Source organism: Ischnura elegans, chromosome 5 (genome assembly GCF_921293095.1).
Source record: "Ischnura elegans chromosome 5, ioIscEleg1.1, whole genome shotgun sequence".
Taxonomy (NCBI): domain Eukaryota; kingdom Metazoa; phylum Arthropoda; class Insecta; order Odonata; family Coenagrionidae; genus Ischnura; species Ischnura elegans.
Window position 1 is genome coordinate 70458771 of NC_060250.1, and position 20691 is coordinate 70479461.

Consider the following 20691-nt stretch of genomic DNA (forward strand, 5'->3'; position numbering starts at 1 on the left):
TTGATTCGCTGCACATATCCTTCATCCAATAAAGCACGAGTATTGAGATAAAAACAATTAAAGCACGAAGAAAACCAAGACATTAGTTTGCAACAAAAGAGAAGTCGAGACTGATTCCACTTTTTTACTTTCAACTGGAGCTTTTCATTCTCAAAACGGCGCGGCGTTAAAAAAAACTATGCTGTATTCAACAGAGAAATACATTTAAAAACAGGCATTTTGGCTGATTTAAAAGCATGACCATATACAGTTCTTGCCTCAAGTCGTCCAGAACAGAAGAATGTACTTAATATTTTACCAAAAAAAAAAGATGAACTTAACACGGTACACTTATGAATGAAGCATTGTGTTATGTATTAAATAGCGGAAATAGTAATGGATTTCATTCAAAAAATAAGGCGATTTATCTCAGGTATGAGGGCTTTGCCACATTTACATCAGATTTCTGAAGTGTGAATGAATTACATGATATTCTATGATTATCTTATGATCGCTATCCTCATGAAATGAAATTGCTTGTCTAATATATGATCAATGGGAATTAGAAAAAAAATATCTAGACGGTAACTCTTAATATCTAGGCTCAACGTTTCGCCCCTTCAGCTGGGAACGTCCTAGCATCAATAAACCATGGATGCTATCCCCCCGTTCCAAACGGAGAGGATATTTGAGGTTCGGTGCTCGTGTGGGTCTATATAGTTACATTGGAAAGGCTAAACTGAAGATAGAAACTAGGCTGAAAGAGCATAAAAGGGCGGGCAAGACAATGGCATTTATTGGCGATTCTTTGTTCAGTGCAATTTAGCTTAAAATTCCAATGCACAAAGGTTAAGAAAAAGACTTCGCTGTTCCATAAAATATATTTGCGACCGGTTTCGATACAACGTATCATCATCTGGCCAAATATATTTTATGGAACAGCGAAGTCTTTTTCTTAACCTTTGTGCATCATGAAGGAGTTCCACCATGTTACGCTAACCACCATCGCATTTTAAATTCCAATTTTATCCAAGATATTTTTTAATTACCGTTTCTTGAGATTTAACCTTCTAGAAATTTAAGTATGCTATGATTTACTGCCCGTGTTGTTCATTTGTTCGTACTAGCACAACAGCATCTCAGTGTTCCAATTGAAAGTATAAATGTTAGCAGCTGGGATAAAATGGCACAGATAACCAGTCTCAATGTCGTCGAGTAATCACCAACTGGTCTAATTTTAGTTCATATTTCGTACTACTACTCAGCAAGGACAAGTGCTATTAACCATAGAACTATTTAGAAGACACGCCAGTAGCCGTGGAATCCCAAAATCGTAGCAAACGATTAACACGCGATAAACATACCATTCTCACTCCCATGCCGTCGACGTGGAGAATGCTCAGCTATTGATTATTATAAACACGTTATATGGCGCGAAAAGAAATTATTTGTGGAATATATATGCTGAGCTTCCGTTTTGGTGGAGTTTGGCGGAAGAATAGGAAAGGAAAGATGGAGTGGAAGGCGGCAGTTAGAGGCACAAATGAGTGAGGAGGTGAGGTTTGGGAAGAATCGTGAGGGTTAACGTTAAAAATGGGAGAGAGAGAGCGGTGGGACGGGTCTTTGCCGCCAAGTGAAACAAAAGATATGACGCTAAGATGAAAAGAGTGATGATTATTAGGGAATGGATCATATCCGACGGGAAGCGAAATTTATACATACTCGATAGGAAAGAGAGAGATGGGAGGGGCACCTAAGAGAAGGGGAATGAGAAATAAATTATAACCTTCGAGGAATAAGAGGCCCCGATGGAACAGAAAGAGATGCCCGATTTCTCAATTAATTGAAGATAATATATCTGTTTAAATATAATTATAGACTCCAATAACCATTACAGACATAGATAAAAATATAAGAGTATTAGAAACTGCTGAATTTTTATTTCATATGCCTTTGGCACCTTCCCATTCGTAAGGTCAAGAGCCAAATTTATCAAAAATAGTCAAATACGTAAAAAATTACAGCTTTTATACAAAAAATAGTGCCAGATTAAGATTCAGGAGGTCAATTACACCTATTGTGAGTTTGAAAAACGCTGGCACCAAAACGAGTGTTTACCAGTGTCATCGAATGCTATGTTAGTTATTCACACTTAAAATCAGATACCTTATTCATTTATTAGATGATAAAATCAGCTTATTGCGGGAAAATAAAAAAAGCAAAAAACACAAAATAATAAAATTTGGGAAATAACTTCGAAGACAAGATTTATTTAAATACCCATGCGAACAGAATGCGTTGTACAAATGTTGAACGAATTAGGTTGGGAACCGCTAGAGACTCGGAGACTTCGCAATACGCTTAGATTGCTTGAGTAATTGAAAAGAGATATCTTAAAGAGCAACTCAATATCTTAAAGAGCAACTCAGAGAACATTAAACTGAAACCCCTCTACATTTCCAGGTCGGACGGAAACGATAATTAAAGAGAGGTTTTGCCGAACGGATAGATATGGGAATTCGTTTTTTCCCCGATCCATAAAGGACTTAATAAAATGCTAAGTATAATTTCCATAGAGCATTTACTTCTTATGTGTAAATGGCCTAGCACTCCCCCCCCCCCCCACCATACGTATATTGAAGCGGCTTGATGGGTAGTATGTAGATGAATTTTTGGTTCGGTGAACTACGATTTCGGCTTTGAGCGTACTAGCATAATTGGAATGATCTTGTAGCCGCTTGGATAGCAGTTGTAAGCGTCAAGGAGAAAGAGAGTGGTTGAAACCTATGGAGTGAATGAGTTGGAGAAAGGGTGCTTCATTTTTGATTTAAGGCGATCGAGTTTAGGCGTGAGGCGTCCATCTTGATTCGCTCGAGCGGAGGGGAAAGGAGGTGAGAATAAAACACTCGCGGTTGGCGTGCTACGGTCCATTTAGGAGGAAGCCTTTCCGCGAGAGCTTTTCTTCTCTCACTACGAGGCGGCCCCGGGAAGATCTGTCCTCGTAAATTAAGTAGGCTTTTAGTTAATGGCTTTCCTTAACGCGGCCGAGGAGTTATCAATTTGAAAGAAGGATCTGATTGGAAAGTGAATTTATAGCTCTCTGTTCGGCGCTTTTGTGCCGCGAGAAATTCACCGATTTTTTTTGCGCGCTTTGACACCGGGAGTAAGGGGGATATTTATGCTCGCTTTTTCCACAGCCCTTCTTCAAAACATTGCGGGGTCCTCTCTCGGACACGAATAATTGCAAGGTAACTTAATGAGGGATGAATCGGAAAACTAAAGTTTCCCTGACTGTTAGTAAAGGGGTCGAATGCAACTACGTTTACCAATGCGCCTTAAAATGGTTTCAGCTTCACCTGCAGTGATGGAAAAATCGATTTAGATTAAAATCGAAAATGGAGTTTTAATAGTGAATGATCGAAGAAATCGATATCGAGCCATGAATTTCGAGTTTCGATTCAAACTCGATTTTTCGACTTCGATTTTGGCCATTTCGTTTTATATATGTGCAGCGTCACCACAGTAACACGAATACAGTTCTTCAAACCGGGTCATCAATATTGAAACACAACAACGGAAGCAGCAATGACGTCAAAATCAAACGTTGGAAAAAGCAAAAAATATCACAATTTCACTTCATATTAAATCTACATGTCGCTCAAGGTGCTTGATAAATCAATTTCGATAAAAATTGAAAATCGAATTTTAATAGTCCAAGATTGCGGAAATCGCGATTAAGCAAAAAACTTCGAGTTGAGATCCAAAGTCGCTTTTTCAACTTCGACTTTTGCCATTTCGTTTGACCTCTGCAGCGTCACCACCGGCCTATGATAGCGTAATCCATACCATGTGAAAGTTTTTTCTCTAAGGCCAGTAAAATGAGAAAGGTACGCCCTCGACCATCAAGAAAGCATCTCCATTAGATGATCTTTCTTAAAATTATTAGTGAAGCTAAATAGTTCCAGGCGGTGGTCCAAAAACTTTAATTGCTTGCATTTGTAATTAATTTTTTCTACTTATAATTCAAGTAAGCATTCTGAGTAGATATTTTTATAAAACTCAAATGTGAATGTAGATTATTTTTCGAATGAACAGGAAACATCTTTATGAAAACTCAATTAAAAGAACCGTCGTTTTTTCGATTAACGGTCCTTTCGGTTAAAAATGTAATTTTTGTCGAAAGGTCGAGCTTTTCATTTCGATTAAAAATCGATTGCTCGAAAAATCGAAATTTTTACCGACATTTTCCCATCACTATTCACGTGCTGGAGGGTTTAGTGCGACCGAGTATCATCAGGTCGGTGTAATCTTTTCACTGATTATTTTATCCAATTCGCTGACAGTCATCATTCATCTCCAACCTCAGTCTGAGTATAATAGTATCAGGTAACGTGGTACTCATCAAAATGTTTTTTTTCCTTCCCTATATTTCCATGTATCGCCTGGAATAATAGCATTATGACCTAGTCCCGGTTAATGAAAATTCGGTTACAACTGCGTATTCAAAACTACTATGGAGAACTCCAAAATTTTTGTAATTACTATATGAGGTAATAAACGCCGTTAAAAAAGCTCCGACTTATTCGAAAATTTAGACAATTAGAATACCACAAGATAACACGCAGCCCTAAATATTATCTACGATTGGTGATGGGAATTTGCGCCCTCATGTGATTTTATTTAATCTGAAAATATGTGATATTTAGACTTGGAAGCAATAAAGAAGAGAGTAGTCATCCCTTTAACACCGCGCTGACTTCAGTACTTTAGATCAGTGCTGGCCACTTTCATTACTTTTTCGCTATTTATCAACAACTAACCTTCGATACGAGGAGTAGGTGTTTGATATCATTTTAAAGAATGATTTTGTTTTAATTTTTTTCATTTTTTTTATTTAGAGGTTAGTACCACTTTGTTAAAAAATATTGTAAACTGCAATCTTTCAACATACGGATGTCGTAATATTACACCCGTAGCAAAAACCACAGGATATTACGCGGCGTAATATTACGCCATAGTACGCAAAGTGTTAATGCATCAGCAACATCGGACGAGAAATGACTGCATTCAGCCCCAGAATGAGAGTCCACCGACGAATCCAGAGGGAGCCGTCGCGTAAAATAGACTACGTTACACGTGATAGGAAACAATTTCGGCTTTCGTCGAGCGATTACACTCCGCGATAAATCTCGATTCGGAGGCGAAGGATTCCTTTGAATATCTCACGAACGAGGCAGAAATGAATAACGAGAGCGCGTATAACAGAGGACGAGGGTGATTTTGTGAGCCTCCTCTAAATTCACCCTCTGAATTCCACCCTGTATTTCTCTTTCTCTCTCAATTCGGCTGGGAGAGTGTGAAACTTGCGTGCTTTGAAGTGGTCAGAGACGAGAAGTGAGAAAGGGCCGCATAACAACAAGAATAGATAAACAAGAGTGGGAGGAGTTGGCAGACGGAAGGAATGAATGGGGAAATCTCTCTCTCTCTGGAAACACCGTGGCTATAACCAAGGGAAGGTGAGGTGTGGATCACGAGGGGAGAAAAAAAGGATGACGATTGCTTGGTAGATTTCTTGGTGCTCATTCAAATAATACTAAATACAATTTTAAGCCATTTTTCAACCGAGAATACAAGCTTTACCTCGGCCGTTTTACTTTATTTTTTTTAGGTCAGGAGAGTTATGATGGCAAAACTGTAAAAAGGGCGCGTGCATATGTACAGGAAAGAAAAGAAGAGATATTTATCAGATATTTATACGGACCAGAAAAGAAATTTATCTTTTCTTGTCTTGTCTGTAAAATCGTCTGGCCTCGGCATATTTTCCCGCTCATCTTTTGCCGTAAATTGCATGGTAAAGTGCCTCACAGAAAATTTTACCCTAGTATTCGGAATTTTATTAATGGCTAAAAGAATTAGAAATTTTCTAATTTAATTCATGCAAATTCAAAACTTAATTTGGTTTTTATTCAATACTCTGAGAAAATGTGACGAAACCCCCAAACATGAATATTTTTCCCACTAAACCTCTTTCGCTATTCGTTTTAATGAAATAAGCCTGATAATATATTTCATCTTTATTTTGTCTCTTGCTACTATAGTTAACCCCCGTGATCTGAGATAGGTTTTATTCTACACCTTTTCCATTCCACAAGGAACGTATGATGTAATGTCTGGTTTTTCTCTCGGCGAAAAATGGAAGCGAAGATTTCTCGGGTCTCACTCTGGGTATGAACATCCATATCTCCTTCCGACGTTTCGATGTACAACTCGCCCATCGTCCTCAGGAATTTAGGAGTCCAATGAATCAAGAGAAAATATAGACGAAAAATATTAACAGCCTTATTTTCCTATGTAAAACGAATAGCGACAGAGGGTTAGCGGAACACATATTCATATTTCCGGATTTCGTCTCATTTTCAGAGCGTGCTGAATGAAAACTCAATTAAATTTTGAGTTTATCTGGATAATATAGGGTCAAGTTGTATTTTGCTCAGCCCTTAATAGAATTCCGCGGGGTATCGGGATGGTATGGTGGCTAGAGCCTGTGCTGGCTTCCCATCTACATTTTTCCGGGTCCGGGTTTTTATCCCAGCAGTGGCAGAGATTTTTCAGAGGCTGCCCGATCCCTACTCGAGTGCTTTGCGGAGGGCACTTCAACTGCAACACTCCGGCTGTCGGATGGGACGTTAAACAGTAGTCTTCTAGGCGCCTTTTGCTAAGAATAGGCTAATGCCGACAACGAGTTTTTCTCCACCCTTCCCTCCCTAGCTTTTCCTCATGGCGCAAATGAGATTAGCTGTCGGTTGCCTCCTCCAAATACCATATCAAACCTGAATTCGGAAATTGAACTTTTAATAGTCATAGATCGATGTCGAGCCATGAATTTCGAGTTTCGATCAAAACTCGATTTTTCAACTTCGATTTTGGCGATTTCCTTTGATATCTGCAGCGTAACCACAGTAACACGAATACAGTTCTACAAACCGGATCGTCAATATTGAAACACAACAACAGAAGCAGCAATAACGTCAAAATAAAACATTGGAAAAAGCAAAACATATTACAATTTCACTTTATATTAAATCTGCATGTCGCACATAGTGCTTGATACATCGATTTCGATAAAAATTTAAAATCGAGTTTTAATTTTCAAAGATCTAGTAAATCAATTTCAAGCCCATAACTTCGATTTTTGATCCAAACTCGCTTTTTCAATTTCGACCTTGGCCATTTCGTTTGACCTCTGCATTGCCACCACCGGCCTATGATAGCGTAATCCATACCATGTGAAAGTCTTTTTCTCTAATGCCAGTAAAATTAGAAAGGCACGCCTTTGACCGTAAAGGAAGCATCTCCATCCGTTGATCTTTCTTAAATTTTTTTGTGAAGCTGAATATTTCCGTAGGTACGGCACAATATTTACCAACGAATCGTTGGATTCCTGAATCACTTAAGACGGTGGGCGAGTTGCATATCGAAACGTCGGCAGGGCCGGATTTACCGTAAGGTAAAATATGCTCGTGCCTAGGGGCGTCGGAGTCCAAGGGCTGCAGTTCATTCAGTTACAGCAGTCCGTAATGTTTTTATTTTTGAATTTACCCTTCTTTTTGTTGTATGAATTAAGGCTAGACATTATTTTGGAAAGGGTATTCATAAAGTGTTTTAGTTGCATAAAAGTTAAACTGTTTCATGTAGTTTTACTCCAATTTTATTATAATGTTACTACAATACAATTACAATGCTTTTATTTAATTGAATTTTCTATGTTTTCTCTGCGTAAAAATTCAAGCATAAACTTATACTGTCAGCCATATATCTGTATATTCCTTTCTTCCGAACCTTACCTCATGCGAGTGACTATGCCTCATCATAAAAATCGGGGAGGGGGGTGCTTAAGTGAGGAGGGACGCTCAATGGAGAGGTGCATACAGCGTAAATTCGGGTAAATTCGGCCCTGAACGTCGGAAGGATACATGGAGGACCATACCCGGTGTGGGACCCGAAAAGTGTTCACTACCAGGGAACGTGTAACTCCCCCATTACTTCCCTCCGCCACCCTTCCCGTCTCAATCCTTTCCCACCTTCACCGTTCCCTCTGCAATTCCCCGCAAGCTCTCATTTTCTCTCGAGATCTATTTTCACACCGCCTCCCTTTCAGCGCGCCGGCGCCCCCGGCCAGTGGCCGTAAAAACGTGGCCCTTCCCTTCCAATTCTCACTCCACCTTCGGCTCGTCCCCGCCCACCTCTGCTCTTCTTCTTCTTCTTCCCGCTACTCCACGACACCCACTTCCCCCGAGTCCTTTCTCGCCACCGAACCCCCCCTCCCCTTCTACTCCTCTTCCCAAAGAGAGAGGCTCCGCCCCCTCTGGCGTACCTATCCGCGAAATGACGCAAGAATCGAATATGTTAAGAGTGGAAGCATTATCTCTCGCTCTACATTAATTGCCTTGAGGTCAGTCGTTACTCATTCAAGAGGGCTCATTCGCGCAAACTTTAAACTTCTCGCGTATACTTTGTGTTAAAAATTCCACTTTTTACATGAATTACCCAAAGAGAGTGAAGGAGTCGGATCTCAAAGAATGGAAGCATTATCTCTCGCTTCACATTAATTGCCTTGAGAAGGGTCGCTTCTTATTCAAGGGCTCGTGTTTCACTAATTTTAAACTAAAATAAGCGCATGTTTTTGTGTTAAAAATGCCACTTTTAACATTAATCCTACCCACAGAGGGTCAAGAAAAGTTACCTGATGAAAGGAATTTAAACAACAAATGAGAAAGGAACAAAAATGTTTCGTGGTGTGGGATCGCAGGTTAGTCGGGAGCAAACACCAAAAATCATTTGCCAGTAAGGGGCTTCATGTATCGATCGTTAAGATAAAGATATTTTGAAAGAAAGAAATATTCGCTCACCTACCTGCACAATCTTTTCCGCTTGCCGAATTATAGGGTCCGTAAAATAGTGTATTTTGACCTGTTTCTTGCTCTACGAGAAGTCGATGAGGGAACATTTTAAGTTAAAACGCATTTACGGAAAGGATATCGAGAAGTTACTGACGTCATTGGCTCCTAACGCACAATTACTCTGGACTATTTACCTTTTTTTTCCATTCCTCCGCTCCGACTCACTTTGGGCATGCGCAGAACATCAGTATTAGGAAATAAATAGGAAAAGATTATGAAGGCTCGCTGGAAATCTCTATCATCGCTTTCCAGCGATCGAATGGGTAACTGAATCAGAGATGATATGGCGTCACTGACTTTCACGGATATTATCTTTAATTCACGACTGAGTATCTGCACGGGGAATGATTATTTTCAGTGGCAAATTATTTTATAATCAATCATTCGAATTCATTAAGTAAACGTCGATTCCGGGGGGCAATGAAAACAAGATGCCGCGAGAAAAAAATCCTCTAGACAGAGAATCGAACGGCGACCCTTTGACTTTCCCGGATCACTGAGGAGATTACTACGCTACGCAGTTTCAGTGACGGCGTGGTTAATTCTTCGTTTGCTAAACTGGAAGAAGCGCTTTAGAATCCCACAAGGATGGGTATTTCACCACTTAGGGTAAAGTTATGCTTAACCAAAGAATTAAATTTTAGTTAATGATTGCCTTCTATATAATTATATGAGGTGCGATACATTTTAAAACAAATTTCATCTAGTCATAATACTAGGAGAATAAAGAACAATTTACAGATTAAATCGAATGTTGTGGAAGTAACAAAGTGTTTTTCATTACTAACAATTTACAGCTTCGTTCACTGATACCTAATTCAAAACAATGCCCAAAAAGCTGACATCATAGAGACTTCGAGACCTAAAGTGTAATGAAGTGTAATAAATACTTAAAAAATGCAGTCTTCAGTGCCAGAAAATGGACAAACTCTCCACAAAAATCTCATAAATCCCATTCTTGCAACCCACCACCATAGTCTGTCAAAATTATGGCATCAGACACTTCATATTGGAATTAAAAGCTACCATGTCGTCAGATAATAATCATTAACTACCGCAGGATTTTTATGAAATCATTTCAGGTTTAACGTGGTGGAAATTCAATATATCCATGATGAAATATAAACAACAATATTGAAAATCACATAGAGTGTCCAAACCATGGTGGGTAGTGGAGTTATATAGGTACCAAAGTGCGGATATTACCATATGTTTTTATTTTATCACGGACGCAGGATTCGCTTTGAAAACTTAATTTTCCTCATTTCCTTTGGAACGTACTAGTTATAGCGGGAAAGTATTAGCTCTGGTGCCTCTGGCCTGGAATGGCTCTTGGTACAACGCTTTTCAAGACTATAAAACGCGAAAACATTCCAGCTAACAAAGGCTTCCCTGTTTCATCTCCTTCCTACTCACACACGAGAAGTCACGTTGAATATTTTGACGTACCCTACTCAATGACTTTACGCCCCTTCTTTTCCGGGCCTCACTCTGAAAAACTTCCTATCATTCATTCATTCTTTCCATTCTACACCTTCGTGAGAACAGCACTTGGGCGAGCGATTCAAATCGTCCCGGTCTGGCAGCTACATAGTGAGCAAAATAAAGGACGAGGTTGGAGAGGAACGTGGAGAGGGGTGGAAACCGCAAATCCTCATGAACGATGGCGCTGACTGAGAGGAAACGGAGGCGTGGGAGGGAATATTCAGAATCGCCGAGGGAGACGAGGAAAAGAGATGGGGAAAGGAAGATGGGACAGGGTAGGCCCACTCGGAAGCCCAATGGGTGGCTAATCGGAGAAGGGGAAAATGAGGAAATGATAGAAAAAAACGCAGGGGTAGTATTAGAAAAATGTCGGTCATAAAAGAAACTTCGAGCAATCGATTTTTAATTGAAATGAAAAGCTCGAATTTTCAGTAAAAATGTAGATTTGAGCCGAAATATCAATTAATCGAAAATAATCGACGGTTAAAAAAAAACGGTTCATGCAAAAAGGCTATTCATTCCATTAGAAACTCAAAATACGCATTTGAGTGGTTGAAAAAAATCTCGAAAAATCTATCACGAAAGCATGATTGAATTATTAGTATTAAGAATTGATAAATGCACGCTCCTTAAAGTTTTGAGATCACGGCCAGATTTTCCAGGGAAGGGGAGCAATTTAATCGTTCGAGATTAGTTCCGGTGCGTAACTATGGGCTCACCCAATATTGATTTAATGTGCGTTCGGGATCGCTGTGTGAGGGAATCATTATCGAGGAGGTTCGGGTTGATATGGTGGCTCGAGTATTGGCTTCCCATTCCTTTGGGCCCGGGTTCAAATTCTGGAGACTTCAGAGATCGTACGATCTCTGAAATCCTGCAATTTTGAAGGAAATTCAAATGTAGCACTCCGTCCGTCGGATGGGACGCTAAGTTTCGGTCCACTTGGCACCTTTATTCAGCAATAGTCTAATGTCGACGCCGGGTTTCTCTCCTCTCTTCCCTTCCTTCCCTGTGGCGCAAAGGATCTAAGCTGTCGGTCTCCTCTTGCATGTACCTTCTTATCTATCATTCTCGAGCAAATTTAAGAACCCAACCCAAGCACAAGATTCCGGTCCTCCCATTGACAGTATATTAAAGAAAGATGTTCAACAAACACAAGCAGCTGCCGCTCTTTATTTCATCCACATCGACAACAACGTAAGGAAAAGTCCTGGACAATAACGAAGCGGGTAAGATGACGTAATCGGTTTCATAAATGGTAAGATGAGTCCTAGCTCTTCTACATCCAGGGGTGGCTCTAGGATTTTTCCTGGGGGGGCACAAGGATCTGACAGGTCTTCTCATATTTGAGATTAAAAACAAAATACAGCAATTACTATGGAAACTGTTCTCTTTATTTTGGTATGAAGGTTATAATATTAATATTAAATTAAACGGTTGAGGCTCCGTAATTCACAAAATAAAACGAATGTAATGATAACCGTATTAAAATTCTCGCTCTAAAATTAAAGTTGCTAAAAATTTTTTTTTGAGCAACTGGGGGCACGTGCCCCCGTTACTCCCACTAAATCCGCCAATGTCTACTTCTACATATACATAATACCCTGCCACGTCTAGGGTGTTTGGCATGGGTCGATCAATCATCAGCGTGCAGTAGGCAAGTGAATTGTGGCTCTTCATGGCACACAGGCGACTTGTAACGAAATTCACCGCAAAGGACGGCGGGCCAGATTGTTTTGCGAGCAGTTGCGAGAAAGACATGTTTTTTTCCCCGTGCAATTGTAATTTTTGCAGTTCCTAGCGAAAGGAATTACTCGATTACGGTATTCTGTTTTCACTCTTTTCTGAGATAATCTCAGAATATAACTCGTCATGTAAATAACCATGTCTGCGGTAGGTTTTTAAGATAATCTAGGGTTATTGCAAATAACTTATAACCATAATGACTACGTAGGGTAAGCTGAATCGAACTTGAGATGATGAGTTGCTGCATGATATGGCTGGAGTAATAGGGAAGCGAAAGAAGCGCACTGGAAATGTGATTTTTGTGTGTAAATTAAATTGTCTAGTTACTGATATTTTTCAAAATTTTTGTTGTTCCAAATTTTTAAATGTTTTCCTTCATTCTGATCAACCGGTTCTTGATTTTTTCTTTAAATTGACTATTTTTACCTCATTCCACATTTTAGAAAGCTACGTATTTTTCTGTATTTTAAAATAAAATATTTCTATCTTAACGTACTAATTTTATCTGTGCGTCATCTTACCCATGAGATGGAGTATGATGACTTAAAATTGCTCCCTAAATTTTTTATTTTATTTTGGTGAAATAGTTCTCGTAATTCATCTTAGGAATTCGTAAATAAGTTTCATTAAACATAAGGTTAAAAGGTTTCATTAAACAAATTGTCCTATCAAAGTTCAGAAATTTAAACCTCTAAATAAGCCGAGGAAAAAAATCTGAAGCTAAAGTTCGTCATCTTACCCCACTTTCCTACTCCTACCATTTTCCGTTATGCTTATATTCGAATCCGGACCCAGCTAGAAGATAGCATGATTCGTTCAGCGAGCGTCGCTCATCCTGGCTACTGCGGCGATAGGTATAACCCCTTTACATGGGAGGTGCATGAGGAGAGGAAGGGAAGGAATATCTGCAGTGCTTGTGGGAGGGACTTGGAAGAAGGGAGTGTGGGTGGCCTGGGGGAGGCTCTCCCGTGTGCCACACACCACGTGAGAAATGGCACAAAGAAAAGGCGAGAGGGAGGTGTCCAGTGGCAATCATTAAGGGATTCATTTGCATAATAAATGCCTGGTAATTATAGGCCACACGACGCCTTTTAAAGACCCTTAAGGCCGGCCGCATTCACGCCTTGAAAGGTAGGTAGATTCCCCCGCACAGGGAGGCAGGTGGACCTTGGGAACACGAGAGGGAGTAGTATTATTCGACGTATAAAACCATTGACACAGCCATTGAAATTGCGATTGCAGGAATCTCAAACATCCTTTATCTTATCATAATATAATTGCCTGTCATACGTCAATAGTTTACTCATTTTTGATGGCAATAGGGTCGCTCACTTAGATTCAAAATACCAATTTATGAAAATAATTCAGTAGAAAAAAACTTGAAGAAGAGAAAGAATTTTTGTATCTAAGTAGCCGAATTGCCCACGATAGACTAAGCAAAAAGTAGTCAGTAGAATAGCGCCAGCGAGAAGGACTTTCTACAAAAAGAAAAATCTTCTTACGACTGAGAACACAAGCATAGAAGTAAGGAAACAAATCGTCAGATGCTAAACATGGCGCTTGCTTCTCTGTGGAAGCGAGTCTCGGACGTTGACAGCAGCAGAGAAGTCAAGAGATGAAATGTGGTGCTACCATAGAATGTTGAAGATAAAATGGATCGACAATGTAAGTAATGTGGAAGTGCTGAGAAGAGTGAGAGAAAAGAGAAGTCTTCTAAAAACCTTTAGCAGATTATGGGACAATTTAGTAGGCCACATTATGAGACATGATGACGTAATGAAAACAACTGTAGACGGACAACAGGAAGGGAAGAAGGGTTAGGACGACCCCGAATGAGATAAAGAAGATATTCTCAAACATAGTGTATGATTCTCTTGTCTGCGCTTTGAAATTCAACGTCATGTTCAGAGAGGGAAGCTATTTTTTACAACACTGATTTCGTTTTAGATATCGCTAGTATCGGTGTATTGGTGACATCATCGTATACTCATGAGATGGTTATAAGTACTGATGTGTCGGACGTAATTGATCCTGAAATAAAATATTGGACATTACATATTTTTATTACTTTCTAGTTATTATACTTTCACACCTTACGATACTACTCAACATTTGTTTTCACTTCTTTTCATATAATCCAATCTATTAGAACATGACCTTGTCATCATTTGAGAAGTGAGAATAATTTTAATTTTAGCGAGGAATTATATTACTCAGATATGCCCTATTTTTAATGCCAGATTCCGTGTTGGGATTCGACTATTTTCCAACTGATATGGATGCATGAGGAGCACTCCTTACTACGCTCTAATAAAATTACCTGCTGCGTCGTAACCACAGGCGAAGTTTTGGGGGAACCTAGGGGAGCTCTCCCTCCCTCCCCCCAACTTAGGCGGTAATTTGTACGTGAAAAGTACGAAACCTGTAGAAATGCCAAATTATTTCGGCTTTACATGGTACTTGAAATGCTGTTTTTCGAGGATAATTAAAACAAATTTTCCAGGGGAACTCCCCGGGGACCCCCTCCATTTCACTGGGGATATTCAACAACCCTTGTACTCCTTGAAAAAAAGGATTGCTGACCCTCCCAACTTTTAACTCCGCCCATGGTCGTAAAGTTTTTTATCATGCCAAGTATGATTACATTTTTATTTTGATTTTAGAAATTAATGGATTTGTTTGGATTAAATTGGGCGCTTTATTGTCCCACTCCAAGCATCAAAACGTGTCTTCAACTCGTGCCCATGTAAAAGCCACACCTCCTACCTCCTTGTGTATCTACCCCCGACTTCCGCCGTTCTTCTCTAACCTTAAGAGCCCACCTTCTACTTCCTCACCACACTTTCTCGCACCCACCCGGTGGGGAAGTTTGCCGCAAGGGGGTGCCCAACCCTCTCCGGCTTCTTCCCTTTTGCTCCGCTCTTCCCCACCTGCGTCTTCATTAGCGTCTTGCTGACACCTTAACAAAATTCATGGCTCGCCTCGGAGAGAGAAAGAGAGAGAGAGAGAGGCGGCAATGCCAGAGGAAAGGACAGCTATGAAAGGTATTGCTCCTCCTCCTCCTGAGCCGCCGCTCCCCCAGGTATATTACCCATCTGGAGAGGGACCTTCCTTCCTTACCTTCCACCACCCTCCTTCCCCTTAGGCTCTACCTCCTCTCACTAAAAACAAAGTTGCAGTTGGCTCGTCGGATTGGCAATTTACATAATGTGAGTTCAACGAATGAAACAATATACGTTCTCCGTTGTTAATTTTGGGCATCGAATGATGAGAATGGATTTTCGATGCTCATCGTATATACATTTTCTTCGATTGTCGATTGCATAGATTTTTAGCTCAATAATTATTGATTTTTGAAAGCGCTAGATGGTCTTACAGTGGTGATGGCCGTCGACAACCGATTGGCAATTTACATAATGGAGATTTAATGGCTGAAACAATCCATGTTCTCCGTTTTCGATATTGGGCATCGAAAGTTGATTGTGGATTTTCGTAGATTCATCGATTTTTTTGTGTACACATTTTCGTCGATTCCTTTGATCTTTACTTGTCAATGGTTATTAATTTTTGAAAGTCCTCTATGTAATATCGATAGACCTAGAGTATATACTGATTTAGTTCGCATTTAGGACAAAATACAAATTATTACTATCTATATTATTGCTCAACCGTAAGTATTAGAGTCGCACAGAGAATGGCAGCCCGCATCTTCTCTCGCCGGACCTTAACCCGTCGAATTTTTATTATTCTTTCAAGCAGTCTTTCTCATATGTATAAAAATAATTTAAAATAAGTGAATGTAATGGCGAAACCATTCATTGCGGAGGATGGAGCTGAGTAATAGTACGTTGGGATTGTTAACGCTTCATCGGTTAGTTATATGTTCTGCGGACTGCAGTGAAAACATCGTGATATCTCACAGTTTTGTTTACTCGATACTTCCTTTGATGGAATTACGATCTTGTTAATCGACGTAGAAAAGGAAAAAAGGAACACAATCATTTAGGATTAATTCTAAATTATGCCCGGTAGGGCCACTCATTCCAGATAGATCGAAGGGTAGTAGCCAGACGAAATGTAGTCCACGTGATGGCTTCCTATAAAAAACACTGTTGGAATGGAAGTGGGAAACCCTTACCAACTATCTCTTCCCTGAAAACAAACCTGAGTATAACCAAATGATCCTTGGAATCTCATCGAACGGGACCCGTCCGCAAAGGGCGGGTGTCGTTCACGGCAGCGAGGTAGGCAAGGTCCTTCGGGTCGACAACATGCGAAATACTTGCAGATGATGAGAGAAAATTACGCAATTAAAACGGAGAATAAAGTATTTTAAATATCTATTGAAGAGTTTTATTGCCACGCACTGACTTGTGAGTCATGCTTTACGCATTCATTTTAGTGATATCTGGGAATAATATAGAAAAAAAATCCGTCTTGAAGACATTAACTAGAAATTCAATAATAAATTTTTAACGTGAACCCGAATGCGGCATAGCCTTGATGTGGTAGTTAGAGAGTAGTTAGAGGTCTGGTTTCAAATACGGGCGGCGGTGGTCGAGATTTTTTTCAGAGACTGCGCAACAAACTCCTTCCATGTGAGAAAAGATTATTATTTAAAATTCTAGGAAATAAGTTCTAATGTTTCCCTTAAATAAAAAAATTAACTCTAGCCTCACTGAAAACTGAATAAAATATCACAATATATTCCTGACTAAAAAATTGGGAGAAGGAAAACTTTTTTCATTTTTGCGCACTGAAACTTTTCAAGATCTCTTGCGCAGTTCTTAACGACCAAGTTAAAAATTAAATTAGTGAACTTTAAAACTTTTCTGTTGGGAATGTAACAAGAAAAGCACAGTGTAAAATGAATTGTAAAATATTTTTAATGAAACTAACGTTTTAAAGTAGTACCTTATATATTATTCGTATTCAAAAGAACTACTATATTGCTTACCACGACACAAGTTTGATAAGTCTTTTCATGCATTAACTAACCCAATAAAATGAAGTATAATTTTTTTAATACGGGTCTCTTCTCAATACATATAGCATTGTCATCAGGGAAAAGAGGCAAGTCCATGATAAAATATTAATAGTAAACGGTAATCTCCACACTTTAATATAGAGCTCCACCACCAACTGTGGTTTCGACACTATGTTGCTTACCTTGAAAATGACGTTGTGTGTCGAAACCATGGTCGGTAGAGGAGTTATATGTTAAAGTGTGGTGATATTAATGTTTATATATTATTATGGATATATTCCAGCACGTCGAGCCTGAAACGATTTTATTACGAAACGAAAAATTTTATAAACGAAAAATTTTATACGTAGACAGATAAAAGCAGTTCTACTTACAAGAAAGGTAGTCATACGTTTTTTCCACTTATTTGAAACTTTTTTTTGTATGTGCACTCAACAACCCAAGATTACCGCAAACATTAAATTCGACGAAATAAAAATTACGCGCGGCAATAATCATCTCACTAAAAGATGGGTATCGACACGCCTTCTCCAGCTCATCGGCTCCAAAATGATGGATGCCGACTCTCTCATTATTGGGTACCCGCGAGATTTTTTTAACAGCGGGCTGTTAGCTCCACGGTAGTGTGTAAGGCATGGGGGGGTAGTTATTGAGAGCGGGGATGGAAAGGCGAAAAAGCTTTTGGGTAGCACCGATGGGAGAACGTCGGAGGAGAGACCAACGCTTAACGTTTATAGGTCCACACGAATGGACCGCTCATTCGGCGTGAGGTTGGAGAGAGAGAAGGTGCCAGAACGGAAGGTATTAGGAGCGATTAAAAAACCTTCTCGTCGGCGCGAAATTGAGGGTCTCGCTTTTCTCCTCTTTAATATCTTCGCGGAAAGAGCGGATCTCTCTCGCAAAGCAATGGGACCGTGAAAAAAAATCGAACGAAACTCTCGACTTCACTCGCTCCGTCTGTTACGGGGTCGATCGCGAAGAATGTCGCGGGCTGTGACTGGAATTCAATCTCGGTGATACCGTTGGCCGGTACTTAGGGGAAAGGCTATACAGACGCACTCTAAGTATCTAGTGAAAAACTGCTTGAATGTAAAAATTAAACTGAACACTGCTTATGGAATAACATTTTGCACTAGAAATTACATTACCCGTAGAAAATTCGTAAAATACACAAGTATTGCAAAATAAAACTCCCCTCAATGCATCACAAACAAAGAACACAAATAAATAAACAAATAAGCTGCAGAAATGGCCAATAATGTGACTTTATACTGTAAAATTATATTACGTAACTCATACCTTATGACAGTATGTTTTCAAAATGAATCATAGAATCATCTCCACCGTAACAAACAATTTACATTGGTGATGATAAAGTTTTTAGAACCTCAATTCGGACTGCTGAAAAAAATACATCAAATGTAAACTATGTATTATAGTTGTAACCTTTCCAGGGTTTTAGTTATTTATTTAGTACCATATACAGCACTAAGGCCTTTTACACTAGGCCCTATATATTTCTTTACATTGGGTTACATAAAAATGATAAATTATGTGAATATGATTAAAACAAGTATAAAAATAACAATTATTACAACTATCGGGAATAATCTCTAAAATAAATATTGTTTTTGAGTTAATTTTCTAAGCATCAAAAATGTTGTATAATCTGGTTTATCTGACAATTGCTCCTGCTCTTTCAGGAGAATGTTTCCGACGGTAAAGGTCCGGATCTCAGGTCTTGATCCAGAGGCATCCTACATACTGTTCCTGGACGTCGTACCCGTCGATGACAAGCGCTATCGATACGTCTACCACAGGTAAGCTGTCACCTAAACCTTTTATTTTACAGCTGTTTTGAAGTAATATTTTTACTGACTGTAAGATAATCAGAACGCCTTGAGATTTTTTATCACCACTTGACTTAGTCTTTATTAAGATAGATATTTACCTAATATTTCGCAAAGATGAATACCTATGAAGAGGCTATATCAGACTGCCAATTTGAGGCTGAAAGATGAATGACAATTTGAAAACAAAATGGCGCGATGCTTCTCGCAATGAAATAGGGATATACTCTAAACTGGATTTGGAGGAGAGGCGGTCTTGGTTTGACAGTCATGGCTCTAATTTTTTATTATAATAAAGCGATTGAAGATGAAAACTTTATATCACGCATGGCAACATGATTATGTAAAATATCACAAAAAAAATTAAGACAATAGAAAAAGAATTTCTCACATTAATGTGAAGTTCTCTCTTTTTTACCATATCCTGAAACTAAGAATTTGTCCTGAATGAAAGAACTTGGTTTAGGAAACCATTTTAGAGACCATTATATGTCACTATGCTCATCTCACTTTAATCGAATCTAATTTTTTTGCTCTAAGTGCTCATGTAACTATTCCTTGCCGTGTCAATGTTTTGCTCTTCTCCCTCACCACATGCCGCCTTTCTCGCATCCCATCTTGCTCTTTGCCACCCCTATTCAGCAATTACTAAACCCCGAAGGATTCGGACAAGTGGCGGAAAACATTCGTAACCTCGTCGGGTCCTTCAAAGGGAGATGGGGGAGCAGTACTGCCTTGCTCCGCTGCCGCGGTCGTTTCCGAGGACGCGGCCGCCGCCGTAATAAACGCCTTCCCTGGCTCATTCCATTTCGTGGAGGCGTTACCGAGGGTAACTAAGCCCCTTCACTTGTGACGCTTTGCCGTCTTCGTGCGAAGCACTCGGGCGGTGGGGCAGCAACGCTGCTTCCAATTTCCCAATGTCATCCGTCTCCTTTTCTCAAAGGTGAAGAACGAATAGTACTTATCCGTGAAATAGTAAGAGACTCTCCAGTTAGAAGTGCTGCATCTCGATAGCTAATTCATAAATACCAATTAAATGAAAAAAATCATAAGAAAATGTGTCTTCGTATGTAAAAATAACTTTAGCGTTTCTTCTACGCATCAATAGTTTTTTTACTCGGTTTTACAATAAATAACTCTGTGATAATAATGCGAAGTGAGATTTGTCACCTTAACCCGAAGGAACGAGAGTGTGAAAATTATTCAAAAAATTAGGTTCATCCAAAACAAATACACATTTCACTGTATGGTGTACACAGTCATCACAACAACGCCCTCAGTGGCAGATATAGGTGTAATATCAGATCAGGTAAAAATATCTAACTTATTTGCAAAAAATATACCTAGAAAACGATTCTGTCACGGGCAGTGCCAATTTTCTGACGACTCTCTTCGCTTGGGCAATGACTAACGTTGAAGTCTCGCAATAAGATCTTTCCTCTCATCGTTTCCACTGCCACACAAATACAGTCCTTCAAACCGGATTGTCAATATTGATACACAGAAAAGGAAGTAGCAGAAAACTAACCATTTCTAACGCTAACTGGTTAATCATTTCTCAACTTATCGGAAATAAAGCTCAGTAAGTGTGAAGACAATCAATTTAATATGCCTAAGAAAAATAATAATTTCGTACAAGTTATATTGATACCGTCGACTTAAATTGTTGTTTCTCTTTAGCAAT

General features: G+C 39.4%; 1 protein-coding gene across 1 annotated transcript in view; it reads left to right on the forward strand.

The window, feature by feature from the left end:
• The window catches only part of LOC124159038 (T-box transcription factor TBX20-like), a 123245-nt gene that overhangs the window by 38294 nt on the left and 64260 nt on the right, over positions 1-20691 (forward strand). The window contains exon 3 of the mRNA XM_046534528.1: positions 18861-18977. Within this exon, the coding sequence (XP_046390484.1) occupies positions 18861-18977 (117 nt within the window). The remainder of the gene's footprint in view (positions 1-18860; positions 18978-20691) is intronic.